Source organism: Elephas maximus, chromosome X (genome assembly GCF_024166365.1).
Source record: "Elephas maximus indicus isolate mEleMax1 chromosome X, mEleMax1 primary haplotype, whole genome shotgun sequence".
Classification (NCBI taxonomy): Eukaryota; Metazoa; Chordata; class Mammalia; order Proboscidea; family Elephantidae; genus Elephas; species Elephas maximus.
In genome coordinates this window covers 147,219,676-147,239,748 of record NC_064846.1, presented here as the reverse complement: position 1 = coordinate 147,239,748, position 20,073 = coordinate 147,219,676, and the positions used below count along the sequence as shown (strand labels likewise).

General features: G+C 43.9%; 1 protein-coding gene across 1 annotated transcript; it reads left to right on the top strand.

Annotated features, from left to right (window-relative positions):
* LOC126068840 (melanoma-associated antigen B2-like) lies at nt 1-5,704 on the top strand. Its single transcript, XM_049871533.1, has 2 exons — nt 1-895; nt 5,628-5,704. The coding sequence occupies exons 1-2, from the start codon at nt 1-3 to the stop codon at nt 5,702-5,704; spliced, it is 972 nt and encodes a 323-aa protein (XP_049727490.1).
* Nucleotides 5,705-20,073: the final 14,369 nt, after the last annotated feature.

The window sequence follows — 20,073 nt, the reverse complement described above, 5'->3', positions numbered from 1 at the left end:
ATGCCTCGTGGTCATAAGAGTAAGCTCCGCGCCCGCGAGAAACGTCGCCAGGCCCAAGGTGACATCCACAGTGTCCAGGGTGCTCAGGCCACTGCAGCAGAGGAGGAAGGGTACCCGTCCTCTTCTGCTCCTCCTTTTGGGGGGCCTCCGCAGAGCTCCCCTGCTTCTCGCACTCCCCAGGGGTCTCAGAGAGCGCCATCCACCACCACTGCTACTGTAGGTGCTTCAGGCAGAAGAGCTCCTAGAGGGGCCAATGGCCAAGATGAGGAACCTCCAAGCTCCTCTTCTACCCCATACCCCAATGAGAGGTCACGTAGAGACCCCCTAACCAGGAGGGTGACCATGTTGCTGCAGTTCCTGCTGTCCAAGTATGAAATGCAAGAGCACATTACCAAGGGAAAAATGTTGAAGATCATAAACAAAAGGTACAAGGAGCACTTCCCTGAGATCCTGAAGAGAGCCTCTAAGTGCATAGAGCTGGTCTTTGGCCTTGACGTGAAGGAAGCCGATTCCAAAGGTCAATCGTATACCATTGTCAGCAAGTTAGAGATCACCGAGGAGGAGAAACTGAGTGGTGGCAGGGGGATTCCTAAGACCGGGATTCTGATGCCTCTCCTGTCCATGATCTACAAGAATGGCAACCGGGCCACCGAGGAGAAGATGTGGGAATTCCTGAATGTGTTTGGGATGTACGATGGGAAGACGCACTTCATCTTTGGGGAGCCCCGGAAGCTCATCACCAAAGATTTGGTGCAGGCAAAGTACCTGGAATACCGGCAGGTGCCCAACAGTGATCCTCCACGCTACGAATTCCTGTGGGGTCCCGAAGCCCAAGCTGAAGCCAGCAAGACAAAAGTCCTGGAGTTTTTGGCCAAGGTCAAGGATACCAATTCCAGTGCCTTACAAGCCCTATATAAAGAAACTTGGGGAGATGAGGAAGAGACAGCTACAGGCAGAGAATGGGCCGGGGCTTGTCCTCATGCCAGGGCCAGGGCTAGTGTCAGGGAGAGTCTAGCTGGTCCTCCCATCCCTGGTGAACTCTGATGCAGGTCCTTCACTTTGTTGTTGAAAATGGCTGGTTAACTTTCTAAGAAATAGAGGCAACATGGGGCTGAAGGGAGTACATGTATGTCTTCTTATATTCCTGTTATAGTTGAGTGACTTGTAGATTTAGCTCGTTTTTTGAATTTTTCAAATGTTGTTCTTTTTAATTGAAGGATTGTTAAGATTCAGAATCTAAATTCATCTCATGTATTTATTGTCATTTTTCAGATTTCAGGGTAAGAGTTTTGTATTGTGTAAAACCAATTGAAAATCCTTGAAATGTTTCTTATGAATTCAGAGCTAGTTAACGTGGTATTGGAATAGGAATGTTCTTGGAAATATTAAAGATATCCACAAGAGTTAGTTCGGATAACAAGGTAGAGGCGGAAAACCATAAAATTTGGTCAATTCTTGGTTTCTCTTATTCCATTTGGTAAAAGTAGAACATTCATGTGCTTGGATTTGTTTAGCTTATTAAGCATGTGGGAGAAAATAAATTGTGATGATTTGATCTCTTGTTCCCTGGCTCTTATTTTCCCCAAACAGTAATTGAGCATCTGCCCTTTGGAAGCTTCATGCTAGTACTGGGGCCCTTTAAGTAAAGGTGTGGCAGCCCGTGTATAGATTTTAGAGTCTAACAGCAGCTATGAAATAAGGAGGAGGTTGAGATACTCTCTAAGACCTCATGACTAGTAGAAAAGGAGTGAGCACTTCAGGGTTCCCTCTAGTGTAAATGTCCTGAGGGAGGGCATTTTGGGGCCTTGGGATACTTTGATCTCTCAGTGTGTGCTGGGGGAATTTTAAGTTAGGAACATAGGGTAAGGAAGGGTAGGTGGCGAGAAGAGCAGGTAGGGGTGAGGCTGGGGGGCGGGGCAAGTCCAGATGAGGCTGTGGGATCGGTTCACAGTATCAGACACTCCCATTTTGTCTCAGCGTAGAATGGCTGCACCTGGAATGGCAACCAGCTCTTCACACTGCCTCTGGAATTGGGGGTAAACCAGAGAGAAATGCCTCCTGGAGCACTCCGGAAGGTGTCCTGTGTTCTTGTCCAGTGCTCTTGAACGCAAATGCTGACTGTGTGTGTTATGCACATCATTTCCAGGGTTTCTGAGAAATAGGGAGATACTCCATGTAAGGAAGCCAGTCAGTAGCTTTTTGTCTTTGGTTGGGGGATCCAGAGGCCATGCCATTGAAAAAAGGACAGTAGAATGAGGTTGTCTTGAGTGTCATTTGGAAAACAGCAAGTGAAGACTGGACTTCTGGCCATGTTGATGAAAATTGGGGTGGCTTAGATGGAAGGGCAGTTGGGAGGGAAAATTGTCCTTCATAGCACTTCTAGGAGCTTTGTGTTGCATTAAACTGGCACAGTCTACCCACATGTATATTAAAAAATATACTCCCTAGCATGGATTGAATTTATGCACCGTGTCCCACAAAAACAGGTCCTGTCCATAATGACACAGTACCATGGTTATAATGCTATTTGGGAATATGTGTTTTTATGTAAAGAGGGGATTGTAAGGCCTGTCTTGAGACAACCTAACACCTTCTCAAGAGGAAAAAGATGTTGCACGCAGCTCCCGTAAGAATTGATAGCCTTGGAAACTCTATAGGGCAATTCTATTGTGTCCTGTTGCATCCCTGTGAGTCAGAATCTTCTGGACAGCAGTGTTTTGTTTTGTTTTGTTTTTTGTCCGAGGATTGTCTTAAGTCCAGTCTCTTCTGAGAGATAAAGGAGGTGATTCAGCAAGCAAGGAATCACAAGTGAGGAATGATAGTTGCTATGCTAGGTGAGATCTCCAAGGAAAGATGAAACAGAAGCTGAAGAAAGACAAGGACCTTCGTCCACAACAAACAAAGAGTTAAAGTTATCCCCTAGAACCAGCACCTGAATTTAGATTTCTAGCCTCCTAAATTGTGAGAAAATAATTTTCTATTTGCTGAAGCCTCCCATTTGTGGTATTTCGGTTATAACCGCTAGATAACTACGACACACTCTAATGAGTGATAAAATGCTTTGACCTTGAGTACTAACATAAATGTTGGCAGTGTAAACCCATCCAGTGGCACTGCAGAAGAAAGACCTGGCAATCTGTTTCTTTAAAATTTATAGCCGAGGAAACCCTATATGGCGGTTCTACATGGGGTTGGTTTTAGTTGGAATTGACTCAAGGACAAGGAGGTATTGTAAAATATTACTTAGTTTTTCTTTCTAAGTAGTATTTCTTCTCATTTGGTTGTCTTTGTCCTAGAGCACTGCGTATTCTTACAAAACCTGGAGAAAACAAAACAAAAAATTCTCAGATGGCTGTTGGTATTGTGTGGTTTCAAAATAATCATAGTAATAAGTGCCATTCTTTAAAGACCCGCTATGCACAATCACTTTGCCAGGTGCTTCTCATGCCTTGCGCACAATGCACCAGCCCTAGAAGCCAGGGCTTATCAATCCCACTTCACAGAAGAAGAACCCGGAGCTCAGAGTGTTTGGTAATGTGTTTGAGTTTGCAAGTCTAGTACATGAGCGAGCTAGATTAGACCCCTGGTGTGAATCCGTCTGGAACTCACACTGTTCGACCACTCCTACCAGCCAGAGGCTCACCCCGTGTCTCTTAATTCACTATTCTCTTCAGTACAAAATGTTTCTCAGGTAAGAAAATGAATACTGCTGTGCCCAGAGCATTGAGTTGGACTGTATAGCCAGAGCTATGTGAATACTAAAATAAATGAGATGTGTGAATAAGGAAAAGGAAAAGACAATATTCAATGACAATACAATCATTGACATATAGAAGGCTAGATAACCTGAAAAGATTCGGGGCTCATAAACTCATCCTGGAGAGCCCCTGCCTGTAGAAAGCAGATCTATCAGAACCAATGTTACATGAGCCTCTGTGTGTGGCTGAAGGAGAGAAGGATGAGATCAGCCTGGTTTTCTGACAGTCCACCACCTGTGTTGGGCTTCTCGTCTTTGGCTGCAGCTTCCTCATTTATGCCACTCCTCACTCTTGGGCAGGGAACCAATCGCTGCAAGATTTCCAACAGCAAATTTGCTCAAGTTTGCAAGGATGTTGCATTTCTCAGGAAGCCTTTAATCAAAGAGGAGCCAGGAAGAAGATCCCAGTGGATGAGAACACAGAGGAAAAACACACCAGAATTTAGGGATCACACAAAGAACCACAGGGCTTGCTCTGAGACCTAGAGAGCCCCAGGTAGTGCCCTCACTTGTTTTTCAGGTTTCTCAGGGACCTGAGACAGTGGCCTAAGGACACCCTCCAAGTCAGTAAAGCAAGGACACTCAGCCTCTGATAGATATCTAAGTGATGACCCTGAATGAAGATGATGGGCGGCCCCTCAAGAAGAGTGACGTCCCCTAGCGTCTGGCCTTGCAGTTGGCCCTGAGAGATTTCAGACAGTCCTGGCTGGACATGCCTTATCCTGACTTCCAAATCAGTGGTCCCAGGTCAGTGAAGACCTTGATATGAGGGGAGCAACCTGGGATTCAGCAGGGAGTGGATTTCCAGGGCAGGTCAGGTTCAAGATGAAGACTGTGAACGAGGAAGGAGGGAACCACCCACCCCAGACAGAGGAGGCCACACAAAATGCCCCCTGCTGTCGGCCCTGGGAGTCCCAGGGCAGAGATGTTAGGATGAGGAGTCCCCTCATTTCTGCCTGGAGGGTACCAGGTCTTGTGGGCATACCCCAGGTCCATAGAGGGAGGAGACTCAGACCCTCAAAGGAGGCAAGGTGAGGATCCAGAGTGTTATGAGTGGGAACCCTATCAACAGAAGGAGTAGAAGGGAGCATTGCCTCTGTTCTTAGTCCTGGGAAGCCTCTGAGAGAGTTCTCTAACAGAGGTGCCCATCGTTTCTTCCTGAATGGTCTCAGGGTAGAAAGGTTTGGTCTAAAGGGGCGGCCCCACTTCTGCAGAGGGAGGAGTTTTGTACCTAATTGTAGTTAAGTGTGGACCCTGAGTGTTTATGAGGCATCCTACTGCCTAAAAATGATCTTCCAGGAGAAGTGAAACAGCCTGCACTCCTGTGAGGCCCCACGCAAGTGTATGGTGTGGCAAACCCTTATCTGCCCCTCTAGGGTCTCAGCTTGATGTGACTCTTCTTCTGAGCCTGTGAGTCAGGTCTTCATACACGGGACTCCCAGGCTCTGATAGGTATTAAGGCGAGAGCCCAGTGTGAGCACTAAGGGACTTCTCACTCCAGAACACTGGAGTCCCAAGAATCCTGCCCTTGCGGTCGGCCCTCGGGGTCCCCGGCCCCTACCACGAATGTCTTTAATCTTGGAGACCCTCCCTACAGCCTTCTACAGATGTGACATGTCCTGGCTTCCATCTAAGAAGTGCTGGGAAGGTGCAGCTTCTGGTTTGGGGGGCTGTGAGCTCTCCTCAGCCGAAGAGAGTGGAGTCTCAGGACTGATCAGGGGTAAAGGTGAGGACCCTGAATGTGGACTGTGGTGAGCAATTAACCAGGGAAAAGCGGAGTCCTAAGAGCGCCACCCCTGCTGTTGGCCCTCGGAGTCCCCCCTCTAAGGACCTTGGCCCTCGAAACCCCCCCCCCCGTCCCCGCCAATAGCCTTGGCCGGAAGTGACGGGCGGGCATGCGCCGACTTCCATCCAGGAAGTGCCGGGAAGGCGACGCCTCTGGTCTGACCGTGTTGAGACTTTCATCATTGGAGGAGGGTGGAGTTTCGGGACTGGTCAGGAGTCCAGGTGAGGAACCTGAATGTGGACTAAGGGGACACCTAACGCAGAACAGAGGAGGTCCCACAAAGTCCCGCCCCTACCGCCAGCCTCAAGACCACCAGGCTGACTTCTGCCTGTAAAGTCTAAGGATGGGCAGGCCTTGGTCCAAGAAAGCACCCGAGTTCCGATGAGGGAGGAGACCTAGACCCGAACTGCAGACGAGGCGAGGACCCTTAGTGCGAATTAGGAGGCTTCCCCTTAAAAGAGGGGCTGCCCGCATCCCATCCTTGGTCTCAGCTCTGAGAGCCTCCAGGCAGGGGTAGCCAGATGTGAAACACCCTGACTCCCCTCTAAGGAGGTGAGGGCCTTGGTCTGAGCCACCAATCCCACCGCTGCTTTCAAGTGGACTCAAATTAGTAGATGGAGAAATACCAGTTCCTACCTGGAAGCAAGGTCATAAGCCTGAGTGAGCAATGAAGGGGTCACCAAATTGAGAAATCTGCGGTCAGGTGACCCCTGCCACCCTAGCCAGCCCTAGGATTCCCAAAACAGCCTTCAAAGGATGTGGCTCACTCTGACTTCTAACTGTCCATGTCTCAGGAAGGTGTGGTTTTTGGTCTGAGAGCTGTGGCCTCAGGTCAGCAGAGGATAGGGTCCCGCGAATGGTGCAGAGTCAAGGGAAAGACATGATTGAAGTACTAGGGATCACTCGACCCAAGATGGGGATGGCTATACTGAACCCTGCTAATGCCATGAGCCCTGGGAGCCTAGGACAAATCTGACGAGCTCAGGTGACCCTTGACTTCTGCCTGGAGGGTCTAAGGGAAATGAGGACCTAAGATTAAGCCCCAATTGAGCAGAGAGAGGAATCCCAGGACCTGGTGGATGTCAAGGTAAAAATCCTTCAAGAAGAAAGATGGAATTAACTCCCACCAAACAAGAAGAGAGGAGGCTGTACAACGTCCCCCCTCTACTTTTGGACCTGGGAAGCCAAGGTCAGAGATATCACACTGAGGTGCCCCCTTCTTTTCTCCTGAGGGTGGGCCATCTCAATGCCATGAAGTCCTTGGGCTAATGGGGAGGCCTACTCAGCAGAGGCAGGAGACTGGGTCCCTAAGAGAAATCAAGGTGAGGACACCGAATTATTATGAGGTGACTCCTCTCTGTAGTAAGGGGGAACCATAAAGCCCCACCCCTGCTTTGAAACCTGGGGACCTGGCATGCTGACTTAGTGAGTTGCAGTTACTTTTTCCAGGGCATGTCAGGGAGTTGAGGGATCTGGTCAAAGTGGGCACCCCAGGTGAGGACCCTTGTGGAAGGGTGAGCCCTCCAAGGAACTCGAGACAGAACGAGCCCCACTGTGCTGTCATCACTGAGACACCCTGCCAGGAGTGGTGGCTGAACTACTCCTTCAGTTCCTCCCTGTGGGTCCCAGAGGAATTTGAGGTATCAAGTTCAGTGTAGCAGAGGGGAGTGGCCCTGGCCCTGCCAGCAGTCGATATGATGACCCTGACATGAACTGAGCAAAACTCCAACTAACCCAGTGCAGAGTCCTTAGAGCCAGCCCCTACTGTCACCCCAGGAAGACCCAAGCAGGACTGGCAATGTATAACCTAATCCTTCCTCTGATTTGCTCTACAGGGTCCTGACCAGGACAGTAGGGGCCTTGTGGGGTCCTAGAGCAGTGCCCTCCAAGAATCCTGTAAAGGCGGCCTTTGTTAAAGCCAAGGAGGTATCTCTGCTGCAGGGGTGTGCACCCTCTCCACCACTTCTGAAAAATCAGCCATTGGAAACCCTGTGGAGCACAGTTGTTCTCTGACACACATGGGGTCTCCATGAGTTGGAATCAATGCAACAGAAACTGGTAAGTTTGAGAACTGCCGTAGTTTCTCTTAGCAGCCACATCTCCACTTTACACCCATCACTTCATCTCTCCTTTTAGTTTCAGAGAAAGAGACGTCCAGGAACCCTTCTGGCTCCTGAAATATCTTGGTCCTATGAACTCGTCTTTGTTTCAGAAGTTTATGTTGCTTTCTTCATTAGCAACTTTCCCTTTGCAGTAAATATGCTCAAATATCATGAGATCTATTTGGTGCATTTTTTTCATCTGTGCATAAATGGCCACACTGATTACCCTCCCTATTTTCCAAGCCATGGGAAGTCCCTTCCAATACTTACCCTGGGATTGGCCATAGTGCTTGCTTTCTTTGATGGGATAATAACAAACATGACACAGAGAGTTAAAAAGGGATACCTTGTGACCACTACCATATGAACAAACGCAGGCTAGCCTGCTGCATGGTGAGAGCTAAATGGCCTAGATACCTCCTTTGCCCTTTCCAACAGAAAGACAGGCAGCCAGGCAAGAGACATGTGAATGAGGCCATGGACCACCTGACCACAAACTCAGGAGTGAACTCAAACAACACTACATGGTGCAGAGATGTGCCATCCCAACTGAAACCACAGACTCATGAACATATAAAAGGGTATTGTTTTTATCCACTAAATTTTGGCATGGTTTGTTATATGACATAAATCTTCTCTTAATTATATCACCTTTCCATCTATGGCTTTAATTTTTTTTTCTATTCATTGCCAAATCGTATATTTCCTATCAAATACTCACTTAATGAACACATAATTCTACAAGCATAGTATGTGATAGGGACTGTGCTAACCAATAATGTATAGAATAGGAAGCAATAACAGACAGGGAACTATCTTTATGGAACAAAGAAAATGATGAAAGCTAAAATTTACTGTTTTCTATGTACCATCTACCGTGTTAATCTGTTAGCATACATTAGTTCATACACAAATTTTATTATTGACCTCATTTTACAGATACAGAAATGGAGGTTGAGAGAATGATATTTGCTTTAAGTCACAGTGAAGGAATTCTGATCTTTCTCCAGCACTTGTGCTCTGAACCGTTTCACTTTAAGAACAGATATACAGAAACCTAGGAATTGAGTCTTAGCTCAATTAGACAGTAGCTTCTGAGTCAATGAAGAGAATGCGAGTCTGCTTTCATTATCTTTAAGGCTCTATTTTCCCTTTTACCAAGATTCAAAGTAAAAAGTCTTTAACCGAGTCCAGTGCCTTTGCACTTACACTTTGCTTCGTATCTTGTTCGTTAGTATCTGTCCGCCACTATGGGGAAACTCAATTCTTTTTTTTTTTAATTGTACTTTAGATGAAGGTTTACAGTGCAAACCAGTTTCTTATTAAACAATTAATACATATATTGTTTTCTGACATTGGTTGCCAACCCCACGGTATATTAACACTTTCCCCTTCTCGACTTTGGTTTCCCTATTACCAGCTTTCCTGTCCTCTCCTTCCTTCTCGTCCTTGCCACTGGGCCGGTGTGCCCATTTAGATTTGTTTTGTATTATGGGCCTGCCTAATCTTTGGCGTTTGCATCGAGGACCTCGGTATGGCTGACAACTGCGTGGCCCACTCCCCTTTGGACACCCTTAATGAAGCTACTCTCACCTATGAAGATGTGACTTTAGCACTGAGCTGTAAGGGTGTCTAGGTGCCATACTCTCGGGGTTTCTCCAGCCTCCATCAGACACTAAGTCTGTTTTGTTTTTTTTTAATCGACAGTTAGAATTTTGTTCTACATTTTTCTCCATTTCTGTCCAGGACCCTCTATTGTGATCCCTGTCAGAGCACTCTGTGGTGGTAGCCAGGCTCCATCTAGTTGTGCTGGACTCAGTTGATAGAGGCTGTGGTACCTGTGGTCGATTAGTACTTTGGACTAATCTTTCCCTTGTGTCTTTGGTTTTCTTCATTTTCCCTTGCTCCAGTTGGGTTGGGAGCAGTGGAGTATCTTAGCTGGCCACTCACAATTTTTAAGACCCCAGATGCTACTCAGTGTATTAGAATGTAGAATATTATCTTTATAAAGTATGTTATGCCAACTGAGCTAGATGTTCCCCAATACCATGGCCCCATAATCCTCAGCCCAGTAATTTAGTCCCTCATAGACTTCAGATGTGTCTGTGGAGCTTTCACGACCTCGAAACCAAACGAGTGTTCTTGTCCACTCCTATTAGCCAATCCCAATAAGATGGACCCCACACCACCAGTTGCAAGGGAAACAGAAAGTGGAAATTTATTGTCTGCACAGACGAGAAATGCAGAGTGTAGCAACCATAAGGCAAGGTGCTTGCTGTCTGAGGGTCTTGGGGAATTTATTTCCAGTGGCGTCTGTGTGTTGGAGTTAGTGTCCTGAATTCTCCGCCCTTAGCCCTCCCATGTCCACATTTGGAGCCCCGGATGTTGAATCATGTCAGTGATGTTCAGGTCCAAGCAGAGATTGACACGGCTCTTCAGGTCCTGCACATGCACCAAAATCGTGGTTTTGCGCATGTACAGGATTATGCCGCCAAATTCAAACTGTCGTTAGGGCCGCAGCGTGGTCCGGCCAAACTGCAGTTAGAAGCTGTGGCTTGGCGGGCTGCGAGGAGGGGGTGGGGAACCACGTTGGAGTGTGGGGATGTCTTGGCAAAGGCTTCAATCCCCCCTTTAACAGGTTCCTCTTAATCTTATAAGGGGTTTAGGGCTGAAGGTCTCATCTTCTGTAGCTTCTTTCTGCTGGATAGGGGCACTGGCATAGAACAGGGCTCTAGCTGGAACCTGCTCGGGGGAGATGGGGTGATACCCCATCATAGTGCCAAAATATTGGTTCGTGCATGCACAGGATTCTGATCCAAATTCAAACTGTGTAGGGTCACAGCGTGGTCCAGCCAAACTGCAGTTAGAAGCTGTGGCTTGGAGGGCTGCGGGGGGTGGGGGGACCGCGGTGGAGTGGAGGGATGTCTCGATAGAGGCTTCAATCCCCCATCTAATGGGTTCCTTTTAATCGTATAAGGGGCTTAGGGCTGAAGGCCTCATCTTCTGTAGCTTCTTTCTGCTGCCTAGGGATGCTGGAACCTACTCAGGGGAGATGGGGTGATATCCCTGTGGTAGCATCATTTGCAGGTGGAACTTTTGAAGCCTGGAAGACACAAGCTTTACTAAAAGGTTAAACAAACAAGGCCTGAATACAAGTAGCAAGGCGACCATGGCCAGGGATCTTAGAAGGGGAAGACACCGTGTAAAGTTCGGGATTACCACCCTTATGATATCTCAGATAGTTTGTGAAATTGGTCCCTGGTTGAACTTGTGTAGCCATTTATTTTGGAGGGACTCAAGTCCTCAAAAAGGGGCCAGGAGCCCTATTACTGCACCTGCCCCGGTTAAGATTAAACCGAGTGCCCTCCTTAGTGTACAACCTGAGGCTCACCTGGAGGCCCAGTACATGCAGACACTGGTGCCTGAGAGAAACGAAAGTCCTAGGGAACAGTGACCGGTGGTTGTGACAGGGCTGATGTAAGAAGCTGTCCATCCACAGCCAGGACAATGACAAGCCGGGCTGCGGTCACCCAGGCAACAGCCAGACCCACACACACAGACACATTCACCAGGGGCACACAAAGATTCAGCGATGGCACAGCCGCCGAGGGTGGCAGCAGCTCATTCCAGCCAACTGCAGCTCCACAAGCTCTGTGCCAGAGGAGCTCAAAGACCAGGTTGGCACACTAAGCTCTCGGGGCTTTGGTATTTTTTTCTTGTGGCATTGTAAATGAGTGTGTCTGGGGTGTAGGCCCCATGTGGTTGGGCAAGCAAAAGTCAAGGAGCAAATAAGAAGTTCTTAGGAAATTCCTGATTCTCTTCTCTCATTAGGTATCTCCATGTAACACACTTGGTTGGTCAGATTAGTGTGGAGATAAGTTGTCTCATTCCAGTTGCCTGGGGTTTTAGCAGTGGAGTCAGTGAGACCCTGGATAGTCTGTTGGACAAAGTCCCTATTGTAATTAACGGAAGATGGGCCTCAGGGAGACCCATCGCATGGGGAATCTAGTGGTGTTGTTAGTAGGTGGGGGCACCTGGGCAGGGACCGCCTCTACATTGTCTTTAGTTCTGGTAGCGGGGGTTGAAGTGAAGCCAGTGATCTTTTAAGTGGATAGCGTTTGAGGTGTTTCTGAGATAATTATCCTGCCCTTCTGGGAACCCCGTTTTTCTTCTAAGAAGACACGGGAAATAAACAAGCAGGATATAAGGCTGCATACTGTTGGCAAACTTGAGAAGAGTCATGAATAACAACCTGCACAATTGCCAGAGGATGACAGTCAACTGGGACAATTGTCTATATCACTTTAAATCCTCTGAAGCCTGAGTTTTTCAGTTATTACTGTAATTTGAACTGCTAACCTTTGGGTCAGGAGCCATAGCACTTAACCACTACAGCACCAGGATTTCCAGGTTACCACTAGGATACAAATACTGTTAACAGTAGTTGTTGTTGGGGAAGAGGACATTCTTTCCATTTAAACAATTTTTTACTATTCGAATTTTTGTTCCATGTGAATGTATTACTTTTGTAACAAAATTTTAAACCTAATTTGAATGTAATCTATTTTGAAATTCAAAAAACTTTTAAAACATATTAAAATAAATGATTTTTTTTGATAATAACTATCCTTTTAAAAATGAACACTGGGAAAAGGTAATTGGATCTAAGGCTATCTCTACATGAGGACAGCCCAACAAGCAGTTTTTTCATTGGGTGAAATGTTTTCATGGTTCGAGTCCATCCAGAGGTGCCTCAGAAAAAAGGCCTGGCAATCTATTTTCAAAAAATCACTTATTGAAAATCCTATGGAGCACAGTTGTACCCTGAGACACATGGGGTTACTATGAGTTGTAATCAACTTGACAGAGGGAGGTTTGGTTTGATTTTCGATAGACCTTAGGGTCAAACTGAGATGATCTCGAATTTGTGGAGAATCCACAAGAAGGCTTACGTAAAAAATACCCCTTCTCGTGCCTGTTATGTTTAATGTATTTTAAACTGCTTTCCACACCTGAAGTCTTCTAAAATAATGCAAACGAAAAGGAGATGTATGCATCTCTGGTGGAATGTGGCCTAGGATAGATGTCTTAGGGAGCACCCAAAAGAGTAGACAGAAGCTAAAAGGAAACTAGCAAGATGACCAAGACGTAAGTCTTCATTTAATAAGGGACTTTGTTGTGAACTGGGAGTCCCTGGGTGGTGCAAATGTTTAACACTTTACATTGGGCTGATAATCAAAAGGTTGGAGGTTCCAGTCCAATCAGAGCAATCTCGAAAGATAGGCCTGACAATCCATTTCTCAAAATTCAGCCACTGTAAACCCTGTGGAGGACAGTTGTTGTCTGGCTCACATGGGGTTGCCATGGGTTGGGATCAACTCAGCAGTAACTGGTAAGGTGCTGAAGTGCCCTAGTTTCTCTTAGCAGCCACATCTCCCCTTTACACCCATCACTTCATCTCTTGTTTTAGTTTCCGAAGAAGAGTAGTCCAGGAACCATCCTGACTCTTGAGAATTCTTGGTCCTATGAACTCGACATTCCTTTCGGAAGTTTCTTGCCTCATTTGCAACTTTCCCTTTTCAGTAAATATGCTCAAATATCATGAGGCCTATCTTGTACATTTGTTTCACCTGTGCATAAATGGCCACACTGATTACCCTCCCTATTGTCCAAGCCTTGGGACGTCCCATCCCATACTGACCCTGGGCTTGGCCATAGTGCTTGCTTTACTCAGTGGGATAACAGCAAACATGACAAAAGTAGAGACTTGAAAAGAGAGAAGTTGTGACCACCACCCCCATGTGAACAAATGCAGGCTACCTGCTGGATGGTGAGCGCTAAATGCCCTAGATACCTCCTTTGCCCCTGCCATCAGAAAGACAGACAGCCAAGTAAGAGCCATGTGAGTGAGGCCAGGGACCATCATGTGACCACAGACTCAGGAGTGCTCCCAGACAACACTGCATGGTGCAGAGATGTGCCATCCCAACTGAAACCACAGACTCATGAACAAATAAACGGCTGTTGTTTTGAGCCACTAAATTTTCACATGGTTTGTTATATAACATAAATCTTTACTTAACTATATAGCCTTTCTAGCTACTGCTTTAATTATTTTCTTCCATTCATTGCCAAATATTTTATTTCCTATCAAATACTCACTTACCTAACACATAATTATGTATCTAACTATGTGATAGGGGCTGTGCTAACCAATAACGCATAGAATAGAAAGCAATAACAGACATAGGAGCTACCTTTATGGAACAAAGAAAATGATGATAGCTAAAATTCATTGATTGTTTTCTAGGTACCACCTACCATGTTAATCTTTTAGCATACATTAGTTCATTCACCAACCCTACTATTGACCCCATTTTACAGATGCAGAAATGGAGGTTCAGAGAATGTTGACGGATTTGCTTTAAGTCACAGTAACTGATGGAATTCAGATCTTTTTCCGGCACTTGTGCTCTGAACCATTATACTTTAGTTTAAGAACAAATATAAAGAAACCTAGGAATTGAATCTTAGCTGTGTCAGTTAGTTCTGCGTCAGTGAAGAGAATGCTAGTCTCCTTTCTTTATGTTGAAGGGTCTCTCTAGCTACCTTTTTACTATGATCCAAAATAAAAGTCTTTAACCTGAGTCCAGTTCCTTGCCCTTTAGACTGTGCTGAATATTTTGTTCATTAGTATCTGTCCTCCTCTATCAGGAAACTAATATTTTTATTTTATTTTTTTATTGTACGTTAGATGAAGGTTTATAGAGCAAAGTAGTTTCTTATTAAACAATACACATATTATTTTGTGATATCGGTTGCCAACCCTATGACATGTCAACAGTCTCCACTTCTCGACCTTGAGTTCTCTGTTACCAGCTTTCCTGGCCCCTGCTGCCTTCTCGTCCTCACCCCTAGGCTGCTGTGCCCATTTAGACTCATTTCATTTAATGGCCTGTTTAATTTCTGGCTGAAAGGTGTACCTCAGTAGTGACTTCAGTTCTGAGCTATAAGGGTCCGGGGGCCATTCTCTGGGGTTTCTACAGTCTCTATGAGATAGTAAGTCTAGTCTTTTTTATTTGTGTGTGTGTGGGTTCAAATATTGTTCTACGTTTTTCTGCAGCTCTGTACATGACCCTCTGTTGTGATCCCTGTCAGAGCAGTCAGTGGCGGTAGCCGGGCGCCATCTAGTTGTGCTGGACTCAGTCTGGTGGAGGCTGTGATAATTGTGGTCCATTAGTCATTTGGACTAATCTTTCCCTTGTGTCTTTGGTTTCCATCATTCTCTCTTGCTCCAGATGGCGTAGGACCAGTGGAGTATCTTTGATGGCAGCTTACAGGCTTAGAGTGTAGATACTACTCACCACAGTAGAATGTAGAACACTTTTCTTTATAAACTATGTTATACCACTTGATCTAGATGTTCCCAGAGACCATGGACCCCACAGCCCTCAGCCCAGTAATTTCATCCCTCAGGGAGTTAGGATGTGTCTATGGAGGTACCATGACCTTGCCTCGTATGAGTTGTTCTGGCTTCCCCAGTATTGTGTACTGTCTGACCCTTCACCAAATTCACCGCTAAGATATAAAAACTCGTAACACTAGTTGTTTTGGGGGAAGAGGACATTCTTTCCATTTCTTGCACCATGTACATGTATTACTTTTGTAACAAAGTTTTAAAGCTAATTTGAAAGTAATATATTTTGAAATTCAACACAATATTAAAAGATATTATTAAAATAACTGATTTTCTTATAATAACTATCCTTTAAAAAATGAACCCTGGGAAAAGGTTATTGGGTCTAAGTCTATCTCAAAATGATGTCAACCCAATGAGCAGTTTATTTACTGGGAGAAAAGTTTTCCTTGTTCAAGTCAATCCAGAGGTGCCTCAGAAGAAAGGCCTGGCTGTCTATTTCCCCAAAAAATCAGCCCTTGAAAACCCTGTGGAGCACACTCCTACCCTGACACACATGGGGCTGCCGTGAGTAGTTATCAAGTTGACAGAAAGAGGTTTGGTTTGGTTTTGGATAGACCACAGAGTCAACCTGGGATGATCAGAATTTGTGGAGAATCAGCAAGAAGGCTTACTCAAAAAATACCTCTTCTAGTGCCTGTTATGTTTGATGTACTTTAAAATGCTTTCCAGGCTTGGAGTCTTCTAAAATCATACAGACATGAAGGAGATGTTTGCATCTCTGGTGGAATGTGGTCTAGAATAGATGTCTCAGGGAGCACCCAAAAGAAGAAACGGGTGGTGCAAATGGTTAACACTTTACATTGGGCTGCTAATCAAAAGTTTGGAGGTTCCAGTCCAGCCAGAGGCACCTCAGGACAAAGGTCTGGCAATCCATGTCTGAAAAATCAGCCACTGGAAACCCTGTGGAGCACAGTTGTTCTCGGCACACACAGGTACACCTTGAGTTGGAATCAACAGTAATTGGTGAGGCTCTGAAATGCCTTAGTTTCTCTTAGCAGCCGCATCCCCCTTTTATACCCATCACTTCACCTCTGCTTTTAGTTCAGAGGAAGAGATGTACAAGAACACTTCAGGCTCCTGAAACTTCCTGGTCCTGTGAATTTGTGTATCATTTCAGAAGTTTATGTTGCTTTCTTCATCAGCAACTTCCACTTTGCAGTAACTGTGCTCAAATATCATGAGATCTATCTGGTGCATTTTTTTTTTTACCTGTGCATAAATGGCCACACTGATTACCCTCCCTGTTGTTCAAGCCTTGTTTCTTCCCATACTGACTCTGGGCTTGGCCATAGTGCTTGCTTTGCTTTGCTCAATGGGTTAATATCAAACATGACACAAGTAGAGTCTGGACTTTCTTTCTGAGTTAGAATTTTGTTCTACATTTTTCTCTAGCTCTGTCCGGGACCCTCTAATATTATCTCTGTTAAGGCAGTCAGTGATGGTAGCCAGGCACCATCTATTTGTGCTGGACTCAGTCTGGTGGAGGCCATGGTAGCTGTGGTCCATTAGTCCTTTTAGAGTGATGTTGGCTGTTGGCTTTGTATAGATGCCCTTTATTATGTTGAGGAATTTTCCTGCAATTCCTATTTTGCTGAGACTTTTTATCATGAATGGGTGTTGGACTTTGTCCAATGCCTTTCCTGCATCAATTGATAAGATCATGTGGTTTTTGTCTTTTGTTTTATTTATATGGTGGATTACATTAATGGTTTTTCTAATATTGAACCAACCTTGCATAAAAAAAAAAATCCAAAACCATGTATACCTGGTATAAATCCCACTTGGTCGTGGTGGATTATTTTTTTGATATGTTGTTGAATTCTATTGGCTAGAATTTTGTTGAGAATTTTTGCATCTTTGTTCATGAGGGATATAGGTCTGGAGTTTTCTTTTTTTGTGGTGCCTTTACCTGGTTTTGGTATCAGGGATATGCTGGCTTCATGGAATGAATTACGTAGTATTCCATCATTTTCTTTGCTTTGAAATACCTTTAGTAGTAGTGTTGTTAACTCTGCTCTGAAAGTTTGGTAGACCTCTGCAGTGCAGCCGTCCGGGCCAGGATTTTTTTTTTGATGGGAGTTTTTTGATTACCTTTTCAGTCTCTTTCTTTGTTATGGGTCTATTTAGTTGTTCTACTTCTGAATGTGTTAGTTTAGGTAGGTAGTGTTTTTCTAGGAATTCATCCATTTCTTCTAGGTTTGCAAATTTGTTAGAGTACAATTTTTTATAATAATCTGATATGATTCTTTTAATTTCAGTTGGGTCTGTTGTGATATGGCCCATCTGATTTCTTATTCAGGTTATTTGTTTCCTTTCCTGTATTTCTTTAGTCAGTCTGGCCAATGGCTAATCAATTTTGTTAATTTTTTCGAAGAACCAGCTTTTGGCTTTGTTAATTCTTTCAGTTGTTTTTCTGTTCTCTAATTCATTTAGTTCAGCTCTCATTTTTATTATTTGTTTTCTTCTGGTGCCTGATGGATTCTTTTGTTGCTCACTTTCTATTTGTTCAAGTTGTAGGGACAGTTCTCTGATTTTGGCTCTTTCTTCTTTATGTATGTGTGCATTTATCGATATAAATTGACCTCAGAGCACTGCTTTTGCTGTGTCCCAGAGGTTTTGATAGGAAGTGTTTTCATTCTCGTTGCATTCTATGAATTTCTTTATTCCCTCCTTGATGTCTTCTATAACCCAGTCTTTTTTCAGCAGGGTATTGTTCAGTTTCCAAGTATTTGATTTCTTTTCCCTAGTTTTTCTGTTATTGATTTCTACTTTTATGGCCTTGTGGTCTGAGAAGATGCTTTGTAATATTTTGATGTTTTGGATTCCGCAAAGGTTTGTTTTATGACCTAATATGTGATCTAGAGAATGTTACGTGTGCACTACAAAAAAAAAAACTATACTTTGCAGTTGTTGGGTGGAGTGTTCTATATAAGTCTATGAGGTCAAATTGGTTGATTGTAGCAATTAGGTCTTCCGTGTCTCTATTGAGCTTCTTACTGGAAGTCCTATCCTTCTGGGAAAGTGGTGTGTTGAAGTCTCCTACTATAATTGTGGACGTGTCTATCTCACTTTTCAGTTCTGTTAAAGTTGGTTTTATGTATCTTGCAGCCCTGTCATTGGGTGCATAAATACTTAATATGGTTATATCTTCCTGGTCGAGTGTCCCTTTAATCCTTTGTAGTGTCCTTGTTTATCCTTTGTGGTGGATTTAACTTTAAAGTCTATTTTGTCAGAAATTAATATTGCCACTCCTGCTCTTTTTTGATTGTTGTTTCCTTGATATATTTTTTTCCATCCTTGAGTTTTACTTTGTTTGTGTCTCTAAGTCTAAGCTGTGTCTCTTCTAGGCAGCATATAGACGGATTGTTTTTCTTTATCCAGTCTGAGACTCTCTGTCTCTTTATTGGTGCATTTAGTCCGTTTACATTCAGCGTAATTATACATAAGTATGTGTTTAGTGCTCTCATTTTGATGCCTTTATGTGTGTGTTGTTGACGATTTCATTTTTCCACTTACTTTTTTGTGCTGAGACCTTTTTCTTTGTAAATTGTGTGTTCCTCATTTTCATAGTAGTTGAATTTATGTTTCCTGAGTCGTTATGTTTTTCTTGGTTTTTATTTTGAATTATGGAATTGTTAGACCTCTTTTTTTTTGTGGTTATCTTAATATTTACCCCTATTTTTCTAAGTAAAAACCTAACTTGTATCATCCTGTATCACCTTGTTTTCCTCTCCATATGGAAGATCTATGCCTCCTGTATTTAGTCCCTCTTTTTGATTATTGTGATCTTTTACATAATGACTTCAATGATTCCCTGTTTTGAGCATTTTTTTCTTTTTAAAATTAATCTTAATTTGTTCTTGTGATTTCTCTATTTGAGTTGATATCAGGATGTTCTGGTCGGTGACCTTGTATTGTATTAGTATCTGATATTATTGATTTTCTGACCAAACAATTACCTTTAGTAATTCTTGTAGCTTTGGTTTGGTTTTTGCAAATTCTCTAAGCTTGTGTTTATCTGTAAATGTTTTAATTTCACCTTTATATTTGAGAGAGAGTTTTGCTGGATATATGATCCTTGGCTGGCAGTTTTTCTCCTTCAGTGCTCTATGTATGTCATCCCATTGCCTTCTTGACTGCATGGTTTCTGCTGAGTAGTCTGAACTTATTCTTATTGATTCTCCTTTGTAGGAGACTTTTCTTTTCTCCCTGGCTGCTTTTAAAATTTTCTCTTTATCTTTCGTTTTGGCAAGTTTGATGATAATATGCTTTGGTGATTTTCTTTTAGGATCAATCTTATATGGGGTTCGATGAGCATCTTGGATAGATATCCTTTCATCTTTCATGATGCCAGGGAAGTTTTCTGCCAACAGATCTTCAACTATTCTCTCTGTATTTTCTGTTATCCCTCCCTGTTCTGGAACTCCAATCATACGCAAGTTATTCTTCTTGATAGAGTCCCACATGATTCTTAGGGTTTCTTCATTTTTTTTAATTCTTTTATCTGATTTTTCTTCAGCTATATTGGTGTCAATTGCTTTATCCTCCATCTCCCCCACTCTGCATTCCAATTCCTCGAGTCTGCTCCTCTGACTTCCTACTGAGTTGTCTAATTCTGTAATTTTACTGTTAATCTTTTGGATTTTCTGAATGCTGTCTCTCTATGGATTCTTGTAACTTATTAATTTTTCCACTATGTTCTTGAATAATCTTTTTGATTTCTTCAACTGCTTTATCAGTGTGTTCCTTAGCTTTTTCTGTAGATTGCCTTATTTCATTTCTGAGGTCATCCCTGATGTCTTGAAGCATTCTGTATATTAGTTTTTTATATTCTGCATCTGGCAATTCCAGGATTGTATCTTCATTTGGGAAAGATTTTAATTCTTTAATTTGGGGAGTTGTAGAAGCAATCATGGACTGCTTCTTTATGTGATTTCATATTGACTGC